Source organism: Caretta caretta, chromosome 1 (assembly GCF_965140235.1).
Source record: "Caretta caretta isolate rCarCar2 chromosome 1, rCarCar1.hap1, whole genome shotgun sequence".
Classification (NCBI taxonomy): Eukaryota; Metazoa; Chordata; order Testudines; family Cheloniidae; genus Caretta; species Caretta caretta.
Window position 1 is genome coordinate 165,415,153 of NC_134206.1, and position 25,795 is coordinate 165,440,947.

Genomic DNA, 25,795 nt, shown 5'->3' on the forward strand with positions numbered 1-25,795 from the left:
CTGTACAAAATATGCCTTGTGAGGTATCATTTGAAAACTAATAACTTGCTGATCATTAATATTCTTGTAAATATATGTACACAGTGAGTATTAAGAGTTACAAATATACGCTGGAATTATGACTAAAATGTGGTTAAACCAGGCATGTCAGGGGGAGTTGGTAAACAAGTCTGCCTTAGATAAAGGAATGCATATCTGATTCTCTGACCAGCCCAGTCTTCAGGCAAAGACAATGAAGGTCCATTTTTATGTATTAGGTAAACAAAGCTATTAAGCTTAAAAAGTGGAGGAAGAAAGAACACAGAACTTCCTTCACCACCAATGCCATGTCGCCTTCCTCACAACTTGAATAAACTTTACTTTGAGGGGTAACTCTGGGAAGAATCCATTTCAAAGGTTTACTGGTCTATAAAGACAGGTGAGGGGGGGCTTAAGTGATAAGCAATTGAATCAACTGACTGTGTCCAATATTACTGTACTGTAAAAATGTATCAAGAGATCTTTTCTGAAAGCTAACACAACACTGGTGATTAATATTGTGAAATGTATGTATTAACACTGTATGAGGAAATATGGATACTTATAATATTTAAGCTTTAAAGTCTGTGGCCAAACAGGGAAAAACAGGTTCCCCCCAAGACAGGAGAGAAGGCAGCTATTTACCATTTCCAATGTAAATTAAGGATGGTGCAATCAAAACAATGGAAGCCCCATTTACACACAGGGGGATGGGAAGCCCACAGGAAGGGAAGAACAACCTGAGGTCATCCTGCCTCTTGAAACAATGGAAGATATATGCAAAGACAGAAGCCATTTTTGGTGTCTATCACTAGACCGACACATGGGAACAGAGCTCTTGCAAGCTGAGGAAGATGCATCTTGCAATCCAGGGTGGTGGGTTGAAGTCTCTGGAGACTAAACATAGGTGACAGACCTGCTTGGGCAAAGATTTTTCAACTAGGAAGACAAATTAAGCCAGCATCTTATACTTCTTTGTAAGGTCCTGACTGAGGGAGAGTCAGCCATGGCTGGAAGAAGAAAGATTTTGTGTGAGTGTCTCTGTCTCCCTGTGTGTCTCTGTGTCTGAAGCCATCTTGAGCAAAGCCTGTACCTTGCCAGGTTGTTTTAGACTTTTAGATGTGTTTTCACTTTTATTTGCTTGTAACAGTTTCTAACTTTATTTCTTGTACTTGAACTTACTTAAAATCCTCTTTTGTTTATCAACTTGTTTCACCATTAATCCAAACCAGCAATGCTGTGTTTGAATTAAAGTGAACGTTAACTCCAATTAACGTAGCAAGTGGTTTGGGATTGTCTCTTTAAAGGAAAAAGCGGACTCTATTATTCCTCTGAATGTTGCAGGAGAGGGCTGAACATTTCAGAGCACATGGCTTTGGGGAAGTTTGGGACTGGAGGTCTGTTGGGGTCATCTGCTAACCTTAACCAAGTCTGGGAAAGACAAAAGTGTGGCTGTGATAACTGCTGGCTGGCTGTTGGATTCAAAGTGGCTGAATCACAGCTGTATATCGCACAAAGGGCATGCTGGCTGCGTGCGTGTCTCTCAGGCTGGGAGCCAAAAGTAGCAGAAGCATTTTGGGGAACTCAGGGTTATAATATAAGCAGTGACACAATCTCTCACTGGTCTGAACTGCAGCCCAGAGCATGACAGGGAGAGAAAAAGAAAAGGGATATCTCGATGCACAGTAAGGGAACTTGGTAACCTTGATGCACAGGGATTTAGGATTAGGTTCTTGTAGCCCATGTGATTAAGGGAGAGAGGTGTTGGTGAACCCCCATGCTTCACCCCATCATCATCTTTATATGTCTCCAATTTGCATTAATATGGATTAGACGCACACATCCCTGTGCCTCAAGGTTAGGCTATTGTTTGAGACAAGTGATATTAGCCAGACAAGCTCTCAGACCTGTTACAATTACAAAATAAGATGTGATCGGCCATGATAGAGATTAGGGCTGGCATTTTCATAGAAACCTATAGAAGTTAAGTGTCCAACTCCTACTGAATTTCAACAGAATTTGAGTACCTCCCTTAGGGTCCTTTCAAAATCATAGCTTAGATTTTTCTTTAAACCCAAGATGTTCCAATTTTGTCACAGGAATTCATGCTGGGTGACAAGAGCCCTTTAAAAGTGACCTTGCAAGTGTAACTACTTTGTAAACCATGAATTAGAACATTGAATTTATTTACAGCTGGTGAGTAAAATTAGGACAGCAGTAAAAAGGTTAGAACAATGACATTTAATGTTACTCCATTAATAGATTTTATCACTTTTTTTCCTACCACAACAATGTGTATTTTCATATACATTATATTTAATAAAATGTACTGATATGGAAATAGGAAACCATGGGTTTAGTTCTATTTACAGATTTTAATTGAAACATTTTTCTTAACAACATTGAAAAATAGAAACTTAAAGTTCTTTTAATTGTGTTTTCAGCCAGTTAGTGGTAAACAAATGCATGCCTTGAAGTTAAACTTCCTCTAAAACTTGGTCAGTTGACAGTTTCTAACTAAAGTGTGTATCTCTGTTTTGTTCAAAAAATACATACGAATGTCTGTCATTTCTGATACAAAATTCTACATTATCGTCAATAAATAAATAATAAAGAGATTTTTAAAAGTATGAAATGTAAACTTCATTGTCCTTCCAACATACAGGATTTTGCTTTTCAATTTCTTGAAACATTACAGTGGTCTTGAAGGAAATTATAACACACAGACATTTCCCAGCACAGTTTACACTTATTACCATACTGTATCTAGCTATCCATTATGAAGATATCCTAATTTCCTAATGGAAATCATGAAGACTTGTAGTGCTCTCCAGAGAACACCATCTATACAGGAAAGGTGGGAACTAGTACCAAAACGACATGCAAAGAACATCAAAACCTACCAACAAGCTCCACAAGAACATTAACATGCCAATGAAGGGGTTGACAGCTCATTCTGAAATAAAGTCATTACAAAAATACCAGTTTATGCATGATACCTAGGTAATGAACAAAAGGACTCTAAGCAGAACAATGATGGACTTTACTCTCTTATGGGGCTCTATTGTCCTTGGAGGTCCCAACTCAGAAAAGCAATTGAACATATGCTTAAAGTAAATGGGACTTAAGCACATATGTAAAGTTAGGTTCTTTGCTGAACAGGGAAGGTTTGCTGAATTAGGGCCTATATATGTGTGGGGAATTGTGTGTGTCAATCTCTGCCCTGCCCCCAAGATGACAACAAGACCCCTTTTACTTTGGGGTCACTCTGCACAATCACAAACAAAGATTTTTTATTTTTTGGTCACATCTAATATAGCCAACAAACTCGGAATGAACCCGGTTTGCAATGAACACCTTTTGTGAGCTACAGTACGCTACTGTCCTGATTTCAAAACCAAGATGTCAAATATGTTTAGGCACAGTACAATTTCATAACCAGTCACCACTGATTGCTTTGCAAACTAGACTCTACAGGGTAGAAATTAGCTTCCTGAGCTAGAGCAGTGATTTCTTGTCAGAGCTGGTGACTTGATCATCCATCAGCTTTCACACAATTAAGCAGCAGTAGTAAAGAAGTGGTACAGTACAACATTCTATCTCCTTCACTTATTTGTTTAAACATTTACAACCCTCCAGGAAATGATGGTACTCTGTTAGGGTGAAATTCACTGCTGTGGAGAGTGCTAGCACAAGGCTTGTGCGCTGTTTAAGTTTCTTTTAAACCTTATTTTGAGAGTGCAATAACGGTACCTTCTGTGTTTATATATATATTTATATATTTAAAAACAACAGCATTTCAAATACCACCATAACAATCCTAAAGAAAATCAGAGATCTTCTTACCTGGTAAGTGTTCATTCATGTCATGTTTATACACCACTTTGTGGGGCAATAGGCACAAAATTCCTATGGGGAAGTTTACAGAAAGCCTTCAAACATACAATCAGTGCCCTCTTCATTTAAATTAAACATTACAGTAACTGGAGTAAGTGCAACAACCTACATGGTTTGTTCACCTTTCAGCTTGGAGTACAAGTTACGACTATGTTACTTCAGAAACCCTGAAAACCATAATGAAGTTCCACACAGAGACAGAGATCTACTCCCAAAACTGGGATTCAATTTTCAGCAAGGATTATCAAGGCACATAGATTTTCCTGTTTGCTTTGATAACCCCCTTGCACATAAAGAACAAGCAGTAGTTTCATATAAAAGGAATAAGGATTTCTAGACAGACAGCTTCTGCAGACACCTATTGCAGTGAACTCAGATTAAAGTGAAACACTGGTGCATTTTCCTCTAAGGTTCATCAAACAATTGCAGATCTAGCCGGACTACAATCTCTCCTGTTGGGACTTCATGCAGGAGGAGACATTTTGTAACTGGTCCCTTTGAGCCCTGATCCTTCTTAATGTCTGCCACACGGATTTCAGTTCGGCCCAAAAAGTCTGAAACACAAAAATCAGCATATTCAGAGTGAAATACATTTTCACTTTCCACTTCATTTTCTGACAAAATGTTACTTCAAAGGCGGCACTAGCTTCCATCTGCATTGGGAATATAAGGAGAAAATATGCCCTCTTTCAACAATAGTTTAATGGCTAATATAGGTAAAGCCTTAACATCTCCTGAATCTAAAATTGGCTTTTCTAATTTGCTTTTATATTCCATCTACCCTTTTTTTTTAAACGAATACATTTAAATCAACATCAGGTAGAAGTACAAGAAACAAAAGGGATATTCAATTAAATTAAAAGGTGACAAATTCAAACCTGACAAGTGAATATTTCTTCACACAACACATAATTAGATTGTGGAACTCATTGCCACAGGAACTAATTGAGGCCAAGAATTTAGCAAGTTTTTAAAATATTGGATATCTATATTGATATAAAGAATATCCAGCATTATCATGGTTATTGATGATAAAATTTTTGGAAGGAATATTAAACCTTGTGCTTCCAAGCTTAAGCCTATTTCTAACTACTAGTGATCAGGATGAGATCTAAGATTGAGGGACAGATTACCCCACATCTGCCTACTGTGGGTTTCTTATACCTTCCTCTGAAGCATATAGTACTGGGCACTGCCAAAGACAGAATACTAGATGGACCACAGGTCTGATCCAGTCTGGCAATGCCTACCTTCTTGTATTAAAATTCAAAAATCATACATGCCAAACAAAATACCAAAAATGTCAAACCATTGGATTGGATCATCTATATCATTCATGGGATCAGTAATTACAAGTATGTAACCCTTAAATCACAAAAAGAAATGAAGGCAACAGTTGTGAAAGGGGAGAACAACATATCATCCAGGTGAAATATTATTTTAGTGTGAAATCCACCTCAGTTCAGTGAAAAGGGGCCAGCACCAGGACAATGCATCACTTAAGGGTATGTCAGCATGCAGCTGTGCCACTGTAATGCCATAGCTTTAAACATGCCCTTGGGTAGGCATACACATGCTAGCTTTTGTCTAGCTAGCTCAGCTAAACACAGCCGTGAAGACACAGCAGCCCAGACCCCAGTACGGGTTAAGACTGCGAGTGTGTACCCCAGTGTTCCAGGCAGGCTTGTTCCCTTCTGTGCTGAAGCCCATGCTACTGTGTCTTCCCTGCTATTTTTAGCTGTGCTGTGCTAGCCAGATTAAAGCAAGTCTGGGTATGTGCAATCACAGCTTTAACTGCACTGTAGACACACCTTAAGAGGCAAGTCAGAGCTATAAACTGAGCGCTTCTGTGCTGTTAAATGTTTACATCAGCACTCAGTTAACTCCTAATAAATTGAAAGGTGGGGAGAAGGGACAATATCACCAGAAGTGAAGCAGCTTCATACTTACCGTCTGGGGAGAACTGATCCCTCTCAAACACGGTTATGCACAGTACATCCTGCTCCAGATCTTTGATAAAGAATTGGCAGTTAGAGTTCCATTTAGGGTTGAGAGTGTCCTGCATAGTCTTGGTGATGTGACACTGAGAGCCCATTGTCACCTCACAGTATGGGTTACTCTTTCCTGAAAGTAATAAAGCACATGCAGGGCTGTGATCACATTTTGATGGGCATGGATTTAACATCCAGCTAAATACCCTCTACCTTCCATTACCATCTAATTAGGAAAAGGCTGCTGGGCTGCCACCACTTTAACGAACAAAGAGCATCTCTGGGGGCCCATCTTGAGATGCAGAGCCCTGTGGGCCCGTCCAGAGCACCCTCAGCTCCTCATGATTTCAGCACCCTGCGGGATTGAGTCTTGTGTGAGTGACACTAAGAAAGCTTGTAAAAAATACTTAAATACATGACGACTGCCCAAGTTTTGTTGTCCTGCAAGTTACCGTTTCTGTGAATATTAGGTTCATTAAAACCGCTTCGCTTCACATCATCTCCATTTTGGGCCTACATTTTCTTTAGCGTTAGACAGACAAGAACATCCAGGGGAAGCATCCTTCTTATAACACACACTAGGAAAACTGGTAAGGTCCTTACCATGTGACCTGCAGGGTTTTAGCTCAATGCCTTCCACAATGTTCACCATCAACCTTCCAATGCCTGTTGCCCTTTGGGAGCGAACTGTGGAGGGGTGCGAGGGGAGAGGAATGACAAAATTCATTAGTATGCCCCTGGCTTTTGACATTTCCATGAAAGACTACAGGCATCGTATTCCACACTGTACCTAAGTAGGCCTTTTCCCTCTTCTTCTTCTCAGTCTCTATGTAAAGTTCAGAAGCAGCTTTAATTTTCTGAACCCAGGCAGTCCTTCAGAAGGAAAGAGACAAAAAGTTACCCCACAGCATTATGCTTACTATTTTATTTATCTTTAGCACACAAAAATAAAGATAGTCCCTGCTCCAGAGCCCTCACAATCTACAGGTCTGGGCCTGTACTGGTATATGCTAGATTGGAACCCTGCACCTGTGAGTCATTGTGACTCTGCAGAGGTGTAAAGGTCTATACGTAAAAAGGCCTAAGAGGCAGAATCACAATGGCCAGGACACAGTGGGAAATCAAGAGGTGGGGATAACTTTTTCCTCCCATTCCTCCTGCATTACTACAATAAACTAACTGGGCATTACACAATGTCTGGGGGCCAGAGGCTCAGGCAGTGTAAATCAGTGGAGCTCTACTGACTTCACTGGTGGTTCGCTGTGTTATGCCAGCTGAAAAACTGGCCTGTGGAGGTTTTAGAAGGGATGTGAATGAGGAGAAGATAGTGGCTTTGTAAACCAGGACGGGGAGGGTCATTTCACTCACTTAGCTTGGAAAAATGCACAGAGAAAAGAGTGGGAAGAAAGAAACCGAGAGAGCATCAAGGCTGGTGTTAAGAGCAGAGTTCAGGAGCAGTAACATGCTATCTAAGAAAGTCTGAGGTGTAGGCAAATGGGGGCCCCATGCATGCATCAAGTGTAGAATTTAGCCTTAGGTTTTGCAGTTCTAAATATTTACAAGCAAAGATTAAATTGCTGGCCAAATTCATCATTTACTGAAGCTAATGCAGTATTTAAGTCGCTGTTAATAAAAACCCAAACCTCTAGGTGTCAGTGATCTTAAGTGTTAAAATGTTTATTTCTGCATCATCTATACAGTGCAAAATCACATTCAGATTTGGTAGAAAATATATTCAGAGTGCTGAGATATCGGCTGGCTGCACTAACCACTCCAGTACAGAATAGGCAACTGTTGTGACAGATCACTATGTGAAACATGGGGCCTGATCCCCAACTAGTGTAAACTGGTGTTGTTATATTAAAGTTAATCCAGCTAGGTCAATTTTCATCGCTGAGGATCTGGCCCACTCCGTTAATTTATGGTATGGAAATGGAGATACAGAAAACACCCAGGAGAACTACTGTGATCCTGCCACGGTATGGACTTTTACGAACAATTTTTAAGCCTAGAAATCACAATTCTATATCATGTAGTTCCTGTCTGTTCTCCCTCCTAGGAGGTCCCCCTCTGAGTTCCATGAGTCCCTCATTTGCCTCCCCTTTCTCTCCCACTCCCCTTCCTGCAGAGGTACTGTCCTGTGGCAACAGAGAAGGGATGTGCATTGCTCCTCTGAAGTCCTGCTCATTGCAACTCCGTGCATTCACCAGAGCTGTTTTCTAGAGAGTGAGGTCAGGTATCCACTCCTCCCACGGCCCAAGTGTGACTGCTCCACAACGCCCCCAGCTTGGGCCGCCAGGGAGCGAAGGATGTTTTACCCAGGTTTATATGCATTAAAATCTGTACAGATGATGCCTTTGCAAGCAAGGATCATACTGAGCCTGTACTCAGCACCACACCACACCACCTCTTGTCTTATTGCCCCATCAGCTTCTGCAGGACTGAGGCTTTCACTTTTTCACAAAAGTTACTTTTCGAGTCCTTATGTTTTTACAGAAAACATTCCAAATGTGACCTGGCGCAGTGGTGTCTTCTTAGGTTTGCAGAGACAGACTGACTAAAACGAAAAGTATCAGGAGAGGTGGAACCGCCCACACTTGTCTCACTTCATCGGTTAACTCGGAAGTGGAATGATGTCAGATTGAGTTTTCCCTTTGTTAACCATTTCCCTAGTGGTCTGGGTCACGTTAGAGAAGGGTACATCGCTTTTTTATTTGAGTCCCATTTTCAAGTCATTATAATCACCGCAACATTCACCATACTAAGTGCAGGGAATATTACAGACACCTGAGTAATGTCACCTACTTGCAAAGACATTTTTGAAGATTTTCATGGTGACTGTTGTGTGTACATGCACATGAACATATACACCAAAATCTTTACAGTCAGCCGTGAGGAGGCTGCAGTGACTTACCTTTCATTTATGCTTTCCGCACGAAGTGTGTAGACTCTATCGATGTGGGAGATATGGAAGATGGGCTCATCTCCAGAAGGGTCTGTGGGTAATTTTACTAGTACCTCATTTAGAAAAATGGGCTGTGAAATATTAGGCAAAGCTAGAGTAATACAGCACTATATCTGAACACAGTGGAATGCTCAACACAATACAGACGGTTTTTGTTTGTGCCCAGAATATCCCTTCTCACCCCCCGCTTTTTAAACTCCCTTCTTCAAAGGGCTTGTGTCCCATTCACCCTTTCTCTTGCCAAAGACAAGTGACAGACAGACAGATCCTGTGAATGCTTCTACTTGAGTCACAGAGTTCTTTCAAAGTTCTCCCTTCCTGCAAGCAGCACACTGCCCTCTGCATCACTTCCCTCTTTCTGTAGCTGGAATACTTGAAGTCAGCTAATAGGGTGCTCAAAAGTGCCTTCTTTTATACAGATCAAGCTTACAGCCTGTCCAGCACCAGCACCACAGGACTGGAGTCCCAAGTGTACTTGACAGCCTCTTTCTTTCTTATACAGCACCAGACAGTGCCATTGCCCACACTTCCAAGTGGGGAACCACCACCTTCCTGAACTGTTAAAACACCAACAGCTTGGCTGCCATAAAAGCAATACTTACAGTTTTATACATTTTATACTGCAGATTCGATTTGGGGCTGAAGACCTTGTCTGTACCAGAGGAACCAAGAGGCTTTATGATCTGAGTTAGCAGGAGGAAATCATTGAACAGAAAACCATACAGTTCCTTGTTGCTCTTGGCTTTGTAGAGTTTCCCACTGTGCAGAAACTTGCGTGGTCCCAAGCAGTTTGTAACAGAATTAAAGACGAGTTGCTGAGAAAAGAAGAAGAAGAACAATGCAATGTACAAGATCAAACCATTGAGGCTTCCCTGGAAGAGATCAAATACAGGTTTGAGTTCTGACATTTGCTTCACTTCATTTCACAGGGATGATGGGTAATGCCTCAGTCTCACAGTACGAGCAGCACAAGGCATAGAAAGATGATAGAAAAACAACTATTAATTTGAGGATAGGTCCATCAATGGCTATTAGCCAGGATGGGCAGGGATGGTGTCCCTAGCCTCTGTTTGCCAGAAGCTGGGAATGGGCAACAGGGGATGGATCACTTGATAATTACCTGTTCTGTTTATGCCCTCTGGGGCACCTGGCATTGGCCACTTTCGGCAGACAGGATACTGGGCTAGATAGACCTTTGGTCTGACCTAGTATGGCCGCTCTTCTGTTGATCTAGGGCTCTTCAGTCTGACCAGGCCAGCACATCATGAGGGCAAGGAAGACAAAAGCACTTGGGCCTCTTTTTTATCTTTCCTGCTGCATACTGGTATCTCTGTGGGGGAGGGAACAAAGCTGATGGCTCTTTCCTGATTGGTGGTTGTAATGCAGATGGAGTCAATGGACCTCCCTATTGGCTGATCCATCACCACAGCAGCTGTAAGATTTAGCATGTGTGTGTGTTGCGGGAGGGGGGCAGCTGGCATATGGTCTTGCTCCTGTGTTTGGATTTCACTGTCTAATTCATACTCGGGCTTCTGGATAACCACGGTGCTTCTTCTTTTTGTGTCCATGATGCTTGGTTTAGCAGGTTATCTGCTAGTCAGTGGCTATGGAGAGGAGTTTGGATTAATTGCACATTATCCACTAGCTCTTATAAAAAACTGTTACTCACCTTCTCATAACTGTTGTTCTTCAAGATGTGTGGCTCACATCCATGCCGATTAGGTGTGTGCATGCTGTGTGCACGGTCATTGGAAAGTTTTCCCTTAGCAGCTCCTGTTGGGTCAGCTATGTAGCCTCCTGGAGTGGCGCCTTCATGGCACTCAATATATGACCCTGCTGACCCGACCCCCCTTCAGTTCCTTCTTTCTGGTTAATCCGACAGAGGGAAAGGCGGGTGGGTTTGGAATGGATATGAGCAACACATCTCAAAGAACAACAGTTACGAGAAGGTGAGTAACCATTTTTTATTCTTTGAGTGATTGCTCATATTGATTCCAGTTAGGTGACTCCCAAGTTCCACCCCGGAGGTGAGGTTTGAGTTAAGGAATAGCTGATTGGAGCACCACTCTTCCAAAAGCTGCATCATCTCTGGCATGCTGGACGATGGCATAATGCGAGGTGAATGTATGCACTGAGGACCAAGTTGCTGCCCTGCAGATTTCTTGTATCGGGACCTGGGCCAGGAACGCTGCTGCTGAGGCTTGTGCCCTTGTGGAATGTGCCTTAATAGCCAGAGCTGGGACCTTGGTAAGCTCGTAACAAGTGCGGATGTAGGCTGTAATCCAGGAAGATATTCTTTGACATGAGACTGGGGGACCTTTCATCCGGTCTGCCGCCACCACCACGAATAGTTGGTTCGACTTCCTGAATGGCTTTGTGCGCTCAATGTAGAATGCTAGCGCCTGCCGAACATCCAATGAGTGTAGCCTCTGCTCTTGGGTACTGGTGTGAGGCTTAGGATAATATATGTGTAGAAAAATGTCTTGCCTAGTATGGAATTTTGACACTACGTTAGGAAGAAACACTGGGTGAAGTCTTAGTTGCACCTTGTCCTTGTGGAAGACCGTGTATGGAGGATCAGAAGTAAGGGCTTTAACTCCGACACCCTCCTAGCTGATGTGATGGCCACCAGGAAGGCTACCTTCCACGACAGATTGAGAAGGGAGCAAGTCACCAACGGTTCGAACGGGGGCCCCATTAGTCTGGAGAGGACTAGGTTAAGGTCCCACGCAGGAACAGGCTGTCTAACCTGTGGATGTAGCTGTTCCAGACCCTTAGGAAATGTCCTACCATAGGATTAGTGAATAGAAAACACCTAGACACTCCTGGATGGAAGGCCAAGATGGCAGCAAGGTGTACTTTGATGGATGACGTTGCCAGGCCTTGTTGGTTGAGGTGCAGAAGATCCTCCAGGATGAGTGGTATAGACACCTGGAGTGGAGGTGTGTGTTGCTGGGCTCACCAGCAAGTGAACCTCTTCCACTTGGCTAGATAAGTGGCCCTGGTGGATGGTTTCCTGCTACTAAGTAGAACCTCCCTTACTGGCTCTGAACACAGGAGCTCCATGGGGTTTAACCATGAAGCTTCTGGGCCGTGAGATGGAAGGACTGGAGGTCGGGGTGGTGAAGGCGACCGTGGTCCTGAGTGATCAGATTGGGGTAGAGTGGTAACAAGATTGGGGTGTCCACTGACAGCTCCAGAAGCGTGGTGTACCAGTGTTGACAGGGCCATGCTAGGGCCAGCAGAATTACCTGCGCTTTGTTTCTACAGATCTTGAGCAGCACCTTGTGCACGAGTGGGACCGGAGGGAAGCTATACATGAGTCGGTCTCCCCAGGGTAGCAGAAATGTGTCCGTGATTCCACCCGGGCTGTGTTTCTGGAAGGAACAGAACATTGGGCACTTTCTATTGCTCCGGGTGGCAAAGAGATTGACCAGGGGAAACCCGCACCTTTGGAAGAGATAATGAAGGACATCCGGATGGATGGACCACTCATGGTTGCAGAACGATCTGCTGAGGTGGTCCGCTAGTTTGTTCTGCACTCCTAGGAGATAGGACGCCTCCAGGTGAGTGGAGTGGGCTGTGCAGAACTCCCGTAGCTGGAGGGCTTCCCGACATAGCGGGGAGGAACGGGCTCCACTCTGTTTGTTGATGTAAAACATAGCAGTGGTGTTGTCTGTCATCGCTGCTACACACTGGCCTTGCACCTGGGACTGGAAAGTTTGGCATGCCAGTCGCACTGCTCTGAGCTCCCTGATATTGATATGGAGGGAGAGCTCATCCTGCGACCACAGGCTGTGTTCAGAGATCTCCCAGAGGTGCCCCCCAACCCAGAGCTGACACGTCCATTATTAGGGACAAGGAGGGCTGTTGATGGGGACACCTTCACATACCATCTGAGGGTTGAGCCACCAGTGTAGGGACTCGAATCCCATCACTGGCACCATCACTACCGAGACCAGCATGTCACGTCCCGGGCGGTATACCGAGGTGAGTCACGCTTGAAGGGGCCTGAGCCTCTGGCATGCCGGACTACGGAAGTGCAGGCTGCCATGTGGCCAAAGAGACTCCGGCATCCCCTTGCGGCGGCAGTTGGGTACCGCCTGAAGCTTTGGATAATGTCTGTCATGGCCTGGAATTGGGTCTCTGGCAGGAACACCCTTGCCTACACCGAGTCCAGCACCGCTCCAATAAACTATTGTTTGGGAAAGTGATAAGGTTGACTTGTTCACGTTGAAGAGTCGTCCCAGTCTGTTGAAAGTGGATCTGACTAAGCAGACCTGAGATTCCACTTGCTCCCTGGTATGCCCCCTGAGCAGCCAGTCGTCTAGGTATGGGTATACCTGCATCTGCCTCCTCCAGAAGAAGGCTGCTATGACTGACATGCACTTGGTGAACACTTGGGGGGCTGTCGACAGACCGAATGGGAGGACTGTGAACTGACAGTGTTTGTGGTCGACTACAAACTGCAGAAATCGTCTGTGCGCAGGCCAAATGGCTATGTGAAAGTATGCGTCTTTCATGTCAACTGCAGCGTACCAGTCTTCTGGATCCAAGGACGGGATAATAGAGCTCAGGGAGACCATGCGGATCTTCAACTTTACCATGAACTGGTTGAACCCTCGCAGGTCTAAAATGGGTCGAGACCCCCCTTTTACTTTGGGGATTAGGAAATGGGGGGAGTAGAATCCCTTACCCCTTAGCTCCCCAGGAACCTCCACTGTCCCTATAGCGAGGAGCGACTGCACCTCCTGGATAAGAAGTTGCTCGTAAGAACGGTCCCTGAAGAAGGATGGAATTGGAGAGAATATCCCACTTCTACCATGTGAAGAACCCAGTGGTCTGATGTTATTTGGGACCAAACACAGTAGAAGTGGGACAGATGGGTCAGAAAACGGGCAAGGATGCGGTGGAGAGACAGGTGTGCTATCCTCAGTCACACCTTCAAAAGGCCTGTTTAGAGCCTTTTGGCTCTAAGGTTTGGACTGGCCTTGGCCCTCCCATGAAGCGGGCTCAGAAGGCTTGCACCTACCATTCCTGCCCCTTCATCTATAGAAATCCCGCCTCGGCTGAGGAGAATGTGGGCACTGTTGTTGCGGTTGGGGCTTGAAGTGCTTACATTGGGTTGCCAGCGTGTGCATTCCCAACGACTTCATGGACTCACACCCTGGAGTCTTTCAAGCTGTGCAGCTTGGAGTGAGTCTGCTTGGAGGACAGCCCCATGCCCTCAAAGGGAAGGTCCTGCAGGGTTTGCTCCGCCTCTGGGGGTAAGCCTGGATCCCTGAAGCCATGAGGTCCTCCTCATGGCTATACCTGAGGAAAGGGTATGGGTGGCCAAGTCCACAGAGTCTAGGGACGCCTGCAGCGAGGTCTGCACCACCACCTTCCCTTCCTTGAAAATGGCAGAGAATTTGGCCCTAGAGTCCGCAGGGATCAGCTCTTTAAACTTCAGCATGGAGGCCCATGAGTTGAAGTTATATCTGTTGAGGATAGCTTGCTGGTTAGCTATCCTCTGCTGAAGGACCCCAGTGGCATAGACCTTCCTATCGAAAAGGTCCATCCTTTTTGCCTCCTTATATTTGGGGGCCAGCCCTTGCTGTCCCTACCACTCTTTCTCATTAACTGCTGAAACGACCATAGAGCATGGCTGCAGGTGTGAGAACAGATATTCGTAGCCCTTGGAAGAAACGAAGTATTTGTGTTCCACACCCCTGGCGGTCAGTGGAACTGAGGCTGGGGTCTGCCACAGAGTCTTGATGTTGCTCTGAATGGTCTTGATTAATGGCAGAGCTACCAGCGATGGATCTTCAAGAGTAAGAATGTCTATCATGGGGTCCTCGGCCTTGACCTCTTCCTCCGCTTGCAACCCCGTGTTGCGGGCAATCCGCCTCAGAAGGTCCTGATGCACCCTGTGGTCAAGGGCCTGAAGCTGAAGCCCCTGCCACAGTCTCATCAAGGGATGAAGACAAGGTGATCAGAGGTGGTACCAGGTCCTCCTGTCCCTCCAGCTCCCTGACCTCCTCTTGGTCAGTGCCTGCCCCTGTGGCAGCTACAGTCGAGGTGGATGTAGCCTGACCCTGCAGCTGGTCTTGTGCTGGATTCACCTTGGCAGCAGCCTGAGCCTGAGGGAATGGTGCCATGGGTCGATGCCGGTCTGCTCTCGGAGCCAGGGATCAGTGCGGGTCCACCCTCAGTGGTGGAGAGGGGGAGTGTCGCACCGGTGCCGGAGATGCTCTTACGGAGCTCGGTGCCGGGGAGCGGTACTGCAGTAATAGCGACTGGAAGTGGTGTCGCAGATGGTGCTGAGCTGTGGACTGTGATCGCTGCATCATAGCTGGCTTGCCTCTAGACGATACTGGACATATTGGAACTGCAGGCTTGTCCCTCAGAACCGGGGGCTGTGAAGCCGTCATTTCAATTAAGTGTCTGGTGGCTTCAAAAGTGTCCAGGGTGGCAGGTGGCTCTAACTCCTCTGCCTGACACTGCCCTTGCGAAGAGTCGCTGCGTGCCAGACCCAACGGTCCCCTCTGCGGCACCGAAGTCAATGGCACCGACTCTTGTTATTTTGGCCCCGAGTCTGTTCTGGGGTGTGCCTGTGCATACCCTGACGGTCCTGTGGCTTTTGGAGCCAGTGAGAACCCCCTTTCGGTCTTCCTATGCCACTTGTGGGGCACCAGCGAAGTCAAGCAGTGCTGGGCTGCTGCTCCTGGCTGTAGTGCCGGGGAGCACAGATGCTGAGGGTCTCTTGTACTAGAGTCCTTCCTTGGCACCGTATCACCTACCGATGCCAGAGCAGTCCGTACGGACGTGCTCGGTGCTGAGTCCTGGCGGTCTGCAGCAGAGCAGACTCCATGAGAAGTTGCTTGAGGCGGAAATCTCACTCCTTTTTAGTTCTCGGACAAAAAGCCCTGCAAATTTTGCACCTCTCAGTCTGGTGCGCCTCCCCCAGACACTTTAAGCAAGAGTCGTGGGGGTCACTAATGAGCCCGAGGAGTGGTTAGGGATTGGGGAAAGATCCTGCTCCCAAACCTTACTATCTACTATGTAAACTAAAATGGGTAACTAGAACAACTAACTAGGGAGAAATGCTAAGGAAAGTCCTTGCTGAGCAAGTGAACTCTGTTCCAACGGCCATCATGGACAGTAAAAAGGAATTGATGGGGGGTTGGGTCAGCAGGGTCATATATTGGGCACCAGGCAGGCACCACTCCAGGGGGCTCCACAGCCGACCCCATGGGAGCTGCTAAGGGAAATCTTTCCGATGACTGTGCACACGGCGTGCGCACACCTAACTGGAATCAATATGAGCAATCACTAGAAGAAGTAGTTAAGTTTCAGTTTTTCCTTTTGGTAATGTGTAACTGTTAGGCCTATTTGCACTTGTTGGCATTCTGGTGTCTCATGGTCCACCCCACCCTAAGGGGTCAGATGTTACGTATAGTGACTCCTTCCTCAGATTAGAAACAAGCCAATCTTTAGGAAGTGATGAAGGCATGACTGTGGGAGGGCCCAATCTCTCAGCACAGAAGGTGGGGTGCTCTCACCTTGATATTTGTCAGAAACTGGCTAGCTGGTCTTTTGGGTGTGCCAGGGCGGGACCGTGGGGTTAGGGGAGCAGAAGGACACCCCTTCTTCCCTACTTTCACTTGCTGTTGGGCAATAGTTCTGCTTATTAAAACTGTGACCAACTGCACCACTTTTCTTAAACTGGCCTGTGGGTCTTTCCACTGTGATGGCAGAAAAACAGCATCATGCAGCTCCCCATTTATTGTTCCTCAATGAGCTGAAATACATCTTTTCAGTTCATAAAACAGAAGATGATTTTTCAAATTGCCAGGATGGCAAACTGTGGGGTTTGAAAATCAAGCAATATTCTCTCTGCCTCTTCTACCCTGACCAGAATAGGGGTGCCACAACCAGAACTTTAAAAAAAGTTACTATTTTTATAGGACCTATAAAACCAAAATGTTTTATCATGACATCATTGAAGAGACTTTAGCATGACACCTGTAACGTACCAGTTGGTGATGGACAAGACAAAGTGATTCCTATCTGTAAAGTTTATAAATAGATTTGGTCAACATTTTTTGAATTTTCAAAGTTTAGATGAAGTTTTATCACAAAAGATGCTTGCTCTTTTTCAACCAGCTCCATTTATAAAGCAATACAGAATAGTGTAGTAGTCTTTCATAATGGAAGGATGTATATACTGTATATGCAAGATAGCAATATTACTATTGTAAAGTACTATATAAATTGAAATTACAGTTGAACAAAATGGCAATATTTAAATCTGGCACCATTCCAAATACAGGAAACAAAAGCATTGCTTGCCAAATAGAAGAAAACAAAAAATCAATAGTGAAATGGATAGTTTGCATGAATGTAAGAGATGCCCCATGGAGGGCAAAAAAAAAAAAAGATATGAAAGATTAAGTGATGACAATATTCTTTTCATCTTTGGATGCAATGGCATGTTCAAATCATTGTTTTGTCTTGGTTGGTGAGTAAACATGAAACACGACCATGCTATGTACTTCAATATGTGTTACAATGTTTACCTCAGACAGGCCTTCACGTTGAACGTGAGCCTGGATCCATTCCAGCCTGTCTGAATTTTCCTTCTCACGCACCCCTTCATTTACTTGGGAACACAATTCTTCCGCTTTCTCCAGAGCATGCTTCAAGTGACTGTGGTCAGGGTGATTTTCAGGAGTGTTTTCTATTATCTACAGGTAAGTAAAACAGCTTAGTTTCTTTTGTTACCTTTGGCTGTAAATCCACCCATCTTGTCAGCTCTACATTTTATTTTATTTTTTTTTTTTTAGCACTGGTCAAAATGTTCCAAATTTTTATGTTTTGGTTATTTTTTTCCTCAAAAGTTCAAATTTCAGTGAAAAAACTGTTTTGTTTTTACAAAGAAATCATCCCATTGTGGCCAGTTCTATTGCTGATAAGACAAGTCTTTTAGCAAAATTTTTCATGAAGGCTGCTGGCTGGGCGCCCAACACTGAGGGCAGCATCGCTGCCAACAGCAGCACAGAAGTGAGGGAGGCATGGTATGGAGGGGTCCTTACTTTTGGGGCGGGCAGGAATAGCAACCTTACAAGTGGGCGACATAGGCGACCACCCATGGCACCATGGGTGGCAGGGTGGTTTTCCATGGTCATCCCCCCCACTGCAAGCCCAAAGCCACTTTAAGCACTTGGCCCAGAATGGAGGAGGGGCAGGACGTTGGGCACCCTGGTTGAGGGTTCCTACCATATGCTGGGCTCCAACTGCTGGTCCTGGCTGGGCTGGTGAAGGACAGGACTTCCTCTTACCCTGCAAGGGCCTCTTCTGGGTTCGGGTCAGACCCACCTCCAGGAACCTCCCCCGGCTGCAGGAAGCTCTGCGGCTGCTGGCTGAGAGCTCAGCTCTGAAGGCTGCTGCACTGCCACAAGCAGCAGTGCAGAAGTAAGGGTGGCCTGGTCTGGTATTGTCACCCTCGCTGCTGCTGGCGGTGGCGCTGCCTTCGAGCTGGGCGTCCAGCCAGCAACCACCGCTCTCCAGCTGCCCAGCTCTGAAGGCAGCGTAGAGGTAAAGGTGGCAATAGCGCAAACTCCCTACCATAGCCTTGCAACCCCCCAAACCCTCTTTTGGGTTGAGATCCCCAGTTTGAGAAATGCTGATTTCTCCTGTGAAACCTGTTTAGTATAGAGTAAAAATACACAGAGACCAGATTTCACAGGGGAGACCAGATTTCACGGTCCGTGACACATTTTTTCGTGACCATGAATTTGGTAGGGCCCTAGAGCAGTATGTTCAGTTGTGACAGGGTGGATGAGGCTCCGAAGCCTCCTGCTGGAGGCCTCAGGGTCCTGCCACGCCCCATCCTAGAGAAGAGCAGACAAGAAATCCAAGTGTGGTTGTGGGGAAGCAGCCAATGAGAGAGGCTGCATGGAGCAGCCTATCAGGGCCCAGCAGGGCCATATAAAAGGAGCTGAAAAACACAGAGCAGCAGTCAGTTGCTGCCTGGAGCTGGAGGAGAGAGAACCATGTTCCTGGCCAGCTAAAAGAACAGCAGAACAGCTCAGTGTGGACAGGGACCAGGGGAGCTAAGAAGGAGCTCCTGGCTGGCTGCTGGGACTGAGTAAGGACTGAGCCCGGGGAGCACCACAGGAAGGTAGTGCCCCAGGGAGGAAGCCCTGGGGGCATGCCCATACCAGGGCTGGGAGCACTTAAAGACTGAGCCTGGGGACGGCTAGAGAGACACCAATTAAGGGGTACTGAGATAGGCCCCTGGTGCACTGTATACTCCAGAAGGGGTCTGTTCTAATTCACATTCAGATAGTGTGAGAGACTCAGCCGGAGGGCTGAATCACTGAGAAACCACCGACAAGGGTCACCAGACCTGAAAGACTGCACACCTGACCAGAACGGGGCGCTCATGAGAGGTGGGTGCCACCCCATTACATCTGGTCATATACAGAGGAGGATTCAGGGCTGCTGAAGGAATCTGACTTTTCAGGCCAAATTCAGGCCTGGTATAATGTCTCTCTCCTAGATAAGTTTTGGGCCAAATTCAGTAGTAATGGTAATGGTGATGTGAGTTAGACATCAGATGAAAGTTGGACAGAAAATGGATGTAAGTTGTACAGTAATGTAACTTGCACCAATCTGGCTTCAATGGCTGTGCAAAATGAATAACTCACAAGCCCAGGGGGAGGGGAAGGCATGTACAGCAGGAAAAACAGCTAGTAAGAGAGTGTAAGACAACTCAGTCCCTCCCCACTCCTTTACTGTATACTCACCACCCAGCTTTTGCTGCTAAACCCTCCCGTTCCTTGGCATATAAATTACGCTCTTCCATCAATTATGCCAGTGTAAATACAGAATAACTCCACTGCAGTCAGCCGAGTTACTGATGATTTATCCCAGTGTAATTGAAATACAAATTTGGCCCATATTCCCCATCATACCAGATGTGTCTAGCATCTTGAGAACAGCAAGAATGGACATACATAGGGAAACTTAACTACAAATAAGCTACAAGCCAAGCAACACTAAATACAATCCAGTATGTTTGCAAAAAAAAACGTACATTTTTAATTATTAGCGGGTATCTTGTTACCCTTTGCATAGGCTTCAGCAGAAAACTTGACAGCGGCATTCCTTTGCAGCGAGGATCCATTGCTAACCTCTGAAATATGAAAGGTAAGATGTTGTTAGCCAGCTTGTTTATGACAGTGGAAGACAAGTTCCTAAAAAAAGGTAAAAGATAAAACAGTAAGTGAATAAATGAATAGCATGTGTCACATAAATCTGTTCTCAGTCAGAACAAGAAGTATAACAAACAAATTCAGAGCAATAGAATTTCTCATATTTTTACAAAATAGGGTAGAATAGGTCAGAGATAAGAACAGCTTTATGATCCCTAGAGATACCTATATTCTCGGACTGTATAAACATTCTGATTGAAGTAAGCTTCCTTCTTATGGGACAGGGCTTATAAATGACGACATTATTTATTAATGGGTTTGAATGGAAATCATCACAACATTATCTCCCATGTCATCATGTTGACCACAAAAAGACATTTCCACTATTTCTTTCTTCAAAAGAAAAAAGTGCCATACACACTGGAAATTATGTAGATTGCCTCCACAAGTAACCTGAGAAGTTTGACAGCTCAGTGAATAAAGAGATTTAACAACATTTTTCACTGATATTATATATTGAAACAATTTACTAGATAATCCATTTCATGCCCCTTCCAAAGCACCCTTGTCCCCTACAGAACATTTTCTAGTGCTTTGCCAATTCCCTTTTTAAAATACTCAAGCAATGGGGCTTTCACCTTTTCCCTCGGCAGACTACTGCGCAGCCCAATGCATTGCACTGTCAGGACATTTCCCCTGGTATTTAATCTATGTTTCCTCTTTTTTTAATGTAACTCCATTACTTTTAGTCAGATCCCCAGGTATCACACTGAATAATAATTCATCATGCAGTACTTGGAGTTTCATTCTCCAAACATTTATAGATAGCGTGTGGCCTGGTCTACACTAAAAAGCCAGGTCAACCCAGCTACTTCACTCAGGGATTTGAAAAATCCACCCCCCTGAGTGACATAGTTAAGCCAACCTAAGTCCCGGTGTAGAAAGTGCTAGCTACCCCCTCTCAGAGAGGTGGATTACCTGCAGCACTCAGGCTGTGCCACTGTAGCATTTCAAGTGTAGACAAGCGCTTATTACATTTTTCTTTCTGCTGTCTCTTAGCCATCTATTCATATGCATTTCCTGACAGTGAGCTGCTTTAGGCTATAGAATACTCTTCCAAGGAAGTGGTGGAAGCCCCATCTCTCAACATTTAAAACTAGACTGGATTAAACACTAGAAAAGTTCAAGTGGGAACAATATTACCTTAAGCAGGGAGATGGGCTGGATGTCCTTTTCTACCTCAGAGGCAGCATGGTCTGATGGACAGGGCACTAGATTGAATCAAGAGGCCTGAGTTCTGCCTCTGAGCTGCTGTGTGACCTTGAGCAAAACACTATTTTTCTTTGCCTTTTTTTCTTCTCCCACCCTTTGTCCATCTTGCCCAGTCATGGCAGTTTCTTACTATGTATTTGTACAGCGCCTCGCACATTGGGGCCTTGATTTCAGCATGGCCTCTTGGTGCTACTGTAATAGTACTGACACGTTAATAATAAAAACCTTCATCTTCTATGATGTTTTGACCAAATCTTGCTCCTCAATGAACATTCGGGCCTAAAGATTCTTCACTTGTCCACAGCATAGCATTGTTTTGTAAGCAGCAAAACGATTAGCTGCAGTTTGGAGGTAAGAAATTCACAGTGGTTATTTTGTCTCTTACTTTAACAAACTCCTTGAACTCTGGGACTTCATCTGTTTTCTGCTGGATTAGTGCTGCCCCATTGAGCTGGCAGCTGCAGAACCGGATGTAAGGTTGCATGTGTGGTAGCTGTGCTGTCAGAATGTCGCCAATCATTTTCACTGGCATCCTCTCCCCAGACATCTTTTTACGAACACGCAGTGCTCTAGACACAAAGCAAAAGATGCTAGGCATGTTGTGTGTGTAACTGGACCATTAATGGATTGCCACTGACCCCTGAAATGAACTAGCTGATAGTTCATTTTTGAAATGAAGAGGGTTACAGAACAAAAGAAGACCAGCACAGGATTTATTCCATATTGTAAAAATATACTATCATATTGGACTTTCAACCACCAGTCTGGTTTCCTTCTTGTGGTCACCAAACTGCTGTTCAAAATTAACTTGAGGCAAATCCAACTGAGAATTAATATTAAAAAAAAAGCAATGCAATTTCCTTGTTTTGTTAACCTACAATGAGACCACACCCCCTAAAACATACAGTTCTGTTCAAAGCATTTTCTTTCCTTCATCATATCAGCCAATATGCTGGAAAGTGGTACAGTTTAATGCCTGAAAGAAACCACAAATAAAGCCAGATCCTCTACTGGTGTGAACTGGCATACAGCCACTGAAGTCCATAGAGCTAAGCTGATTTATACCAGTTAAGAATTTGGCCAAAAAATGGCTTAAATATTAAATAAAGACCACTATTTTTAAATGACTTGGACAACAATATTTTAGCATCTTAGATGTGTATCAAAAAGGAGACATATGCAGAAGGAGAAAGTCTGGCCTAATATCCATGAATCTAAAGTTTGTATCAACCATATAAAAGGTGGGACAGTTGAATTTGGGATATATGTCTTTGCATCCAAAGGCTTCTTCTGAGACTAAGTACTTCAAGAGTTTATATACTGTCATTTTAATATTTATCTGGACTAAACTTTAGTCCATGTACAGCATATGGCGTATGTACACAAGAAGCAATGCAAGTTGCTTCAGACAACATAAAAATAGTGCACATTCACTGGACTTAAATTGATTTCCAGGTTTGTCACTTAGGAGGAGAGTAATGTAAATATACTAGCATTACATTATACTGCATGCAAAACAAACTCATCATCCTGAAGTGAATAGTCGCCAAGAGATCCTCGAGGAAAACCCTTCACTGAGAAGTCCTGCGTGAGTGACTTTGATGAAAGCATGTTGTTTTGAGTCTTGCACAATTGGAGCATAACCACCCACTACCATCAGCAAACTCTGAGCAGTGGACCAAGTGAGAAATAAGAAGGATGTTGGATTTAAATGAAACTGCCATTTTTATTGCCAGTATTTACATGAGTATTTATGAATATCAATGAGGGTGAAATGTGGCCAGGTCTACCAGCAAACACAGATTTTCTTGATGAAAATAGTTGATGTCTCAATTCTGCAAAGCAGTTAAGCATGTGCTTAAGTACATCCTTATTTAGCACATCACTTAAGCATGTGCTTAAAGTAAAGTATAAGCTTAGGTGTTTGCTGAATTGGAGCCTGAAGCTGAAAGTCTCCCTTGTGGGCTAAAATGAAATTCTTTTCACAAATTTGCTCCAGGGGAATTTTTCCTCTTTGGCACCGAACTTTGACCATTTTCACAGCAAAACCGATTTATTTATTTAGGCAGTAAAATGATACTTTTTCACCTATGAAATATGAACAAACTACTTGATTTTCTCAAAAAAGAATTCAAAGCAATAATATTATATGTTTTGATTTTTTGCAACCTGCTGCTGTTTTCACTGGTAGCAAATATGATTTTCACACAATGAAATAATTAAGAGGGGGTGGGAAAGGACAATTATTTTATAGAAAAGCAACTTACTTCAGTAGTTTGATATTGCACATAATCAGCTCCTTCCAATTAACAAAAATCATAGCAACCTCTTTTTCTGTTAGCAGCTCAGACTCCATCAGTGGTTTCTGGAAGATCTAGAGATGCGGAAAATGAAGCAATTTAGAAAGTGTAGTGTTAAATCTGTTCAAAGTGACTAAGCTTCTTGTTCATAATCTCCATGTAGAGGTCTGCATACTTAATACAACAACATTTAATCTTCATTAGAACAGATTTCAAACATATTGTCGGCCTTAGAGCGCCATAATGTTTCCGGATAAGATGTTTGTGAACAGTGTATCACTTCACAAGGCATAATCTAAACTTGCATTAGTGATGTTAAACAAGATGGCTTATTTCTGTTTTAACCTTGGGCATTTTCTCATACTAGTGGTCACTTGCAAAATATCTCAGTAATAAATTACACAGAAGTCTACTTTGGACTCTACTCTACAGATGCCCAATTTATTACTGATCAGGGCTGGAAAAAAATTTGTTCCTGGCAAACAGAAAATTCACCAAAAAAATAATTTTTGGAGTCACCAAAACTATTCATGAATTCATACTGAATTCCGTGAATAGTTTCAGCCAAAAGAAAAAAAAAACTAAAAAAACCCCAGAAATAGAAAAACATTTAATTTCTTTTCAAAATGAAATGTCTATTTGAATAAACCTGAACAAAATTATTTCAGTTTTTCATTTTGACAAGAAAAATTAACTTATTTTTTTTTCCAGATTTTTTGCTGCAGTCACAGAACTGAATAAATAACTATTCACTGATTTATTTTATTTATCTAACCACATATCAGGTTTGCATATCTTGACCATTTTGGCAAAGAAGGGCTCTCCCTCAGTTAAGAGGCTCACCTTAGATGTCTGTCTGGCTTCCATTTTCTCTACATGAAAGATGCACATAATAACTATTAAGAAACTGAATTTAGGCACAGAAAAGCAGATAACTAAGTGCCAACGTGGCTGTAGAATCTGTGCGCAATGAGTTAAACCTCTAACTCTTAAGACCTTATACATAAGAAATAAACTTTTAGAATCAGGAGTAAAAAGACTGTACTAAAACAGAAGGTTTAAATGATGATGTCTCAGTGCTGGTAACAAGAGACTCACTTGCTCATGCCTACTAAAAACTCAAGTCAGATCATTCCTAGCAAGTCAGACAAATTTTCAAACAAAAACCTACAACTTCGCATGATTAAGTTACGAGTCACTATTTTTTAAAAATGGGGGACTACAGTTAGGCTCCCAAATCCATGTTTACGCATCTAAATAAGTGACCCGCTCTTCAAACGTGCTGAGCAACCAACAGTTCCCACTCAGGCGAGTATGAAGTGGTGGGTGGTCAGCACTTTTGAAAATCAAGCCACTGTTTCTGTGCCTAACTGTGGATTTAGGAGCTTACTTTTCAGCTCTCCTTTTTGTAAACCTTGGCCATTCTTCTTACCTCTGTGACTAACTGTAGGTCATTTACATAGTTCTCTTCTGTTACGATCAGTTCGTGGATGTATCCCTGCCTTTTCCTTTCAGTAGGTGTCAACATGTCCAGGAGGTGTAAGTCAGCACACCCTGGAAAACACAAAGGAGACAGAATTTAGTAAGGGCTATTTGGAAATAGATTCAAACCATGATATTTCAGCTAATGCGTCACTAACAATAACAGACACCTGTTCATTTAATTTATCATTCTCTCAACATGCAACAGCACAAAATTGAAAATGTTTCATCTTTTATTTACTTGAAAAATCGAAAGGCTTGAGCTGCCTCTAAAGCGAGGCTCAATAAAAAAAAAGTCATAGTCCTATTACTTATTTGTTCATCAACTCCATCATCTTGAATCTAACAATTAATAAAACAAATGAACGAAAGCCTGGCTAAAACAAAAGCCTGCAGCCTGAGGATGACTGAACTAAACTTTGGTGAGCTTAAGAGGGAGCAGGTTTCAGGGACAGGAAGGCTAGAGCATCAAGGTGGATCTTAACTGCTGTGATAGGGAATACAATAAATACAATAGCAGTGAGAAGTATTCTCTCAAATAGCCATACACTGCAAGATTTGAGTTGGTTTAGAGTTGGTTCTGTTGAGAAGATGCTCCATTTTAGGTTATGTCTACTCTAGAGAGCTTACAATGGCACAGATGTACCCCTGCAGCTGCCCTGCTGTAAC

The 25,795-nt window shown here is 43.9% G+C and overlaps 1 protein-coding gene across 7 annotated transcripts in view; it reads right to left on the reverse strand.

Annotated features, from left to right (window-relative positions):
- Positions 1-2,238: 2,238 nt before the first annotated feature.
- The window catches only part of ITSN1 (intersectin 1), a 226,228-nt gene continuing 202,671 nt past the window's right edge, over positions 2,239-25,795 (reverse strand). For all 7 annotated transcript variants that reach the window (XM_075132970.1, XM_048867649.2, XM_075132962.1 and 4 more), the window contains 11 exons: positions 25,077-25,198; positions 23,612-23,718; positions 21,730-21,913; positions 19,955-20,053; positions 17,433-17,600; positions 9,474-9,686; positions 8,821-8,942; positions 6,697-6,779; positions 6,510-6,593; positions 5,866-6,039; positions 2,239-4,469 (listed from right to left, as the gene is read on the reverse strand). In XM_075132970.1, the coding sequence (XP_074989071.1) occupies positions 4,321-4,469; positions 5,866-6,039; positions 6,510-6,593; positions 6,697-6,779; positions 8,821-8,942; positions 9,474-9,686; positions 17,433-17,600; positions 19,955-20,053; positions 21,730-21,913; positions 23,612-23,718; positions 25,077-25,198 (1,505 nt within the window). In that variant the 3' untranslated portion in view covers positions 2,239-4,320. The remainder of the gene's footprint in view (positions 4,470-5,865; positions 6,040-6,509; positions 6,594-6,696; positions 6,780-8,820; positions 8,943-9,473; positions 9,687-17,432; positions 17,601-19,954; positions 20,054-21,729; positions 21,914-23,611; positions 23,719-25,076; positions 25,199-25,795) is intronic.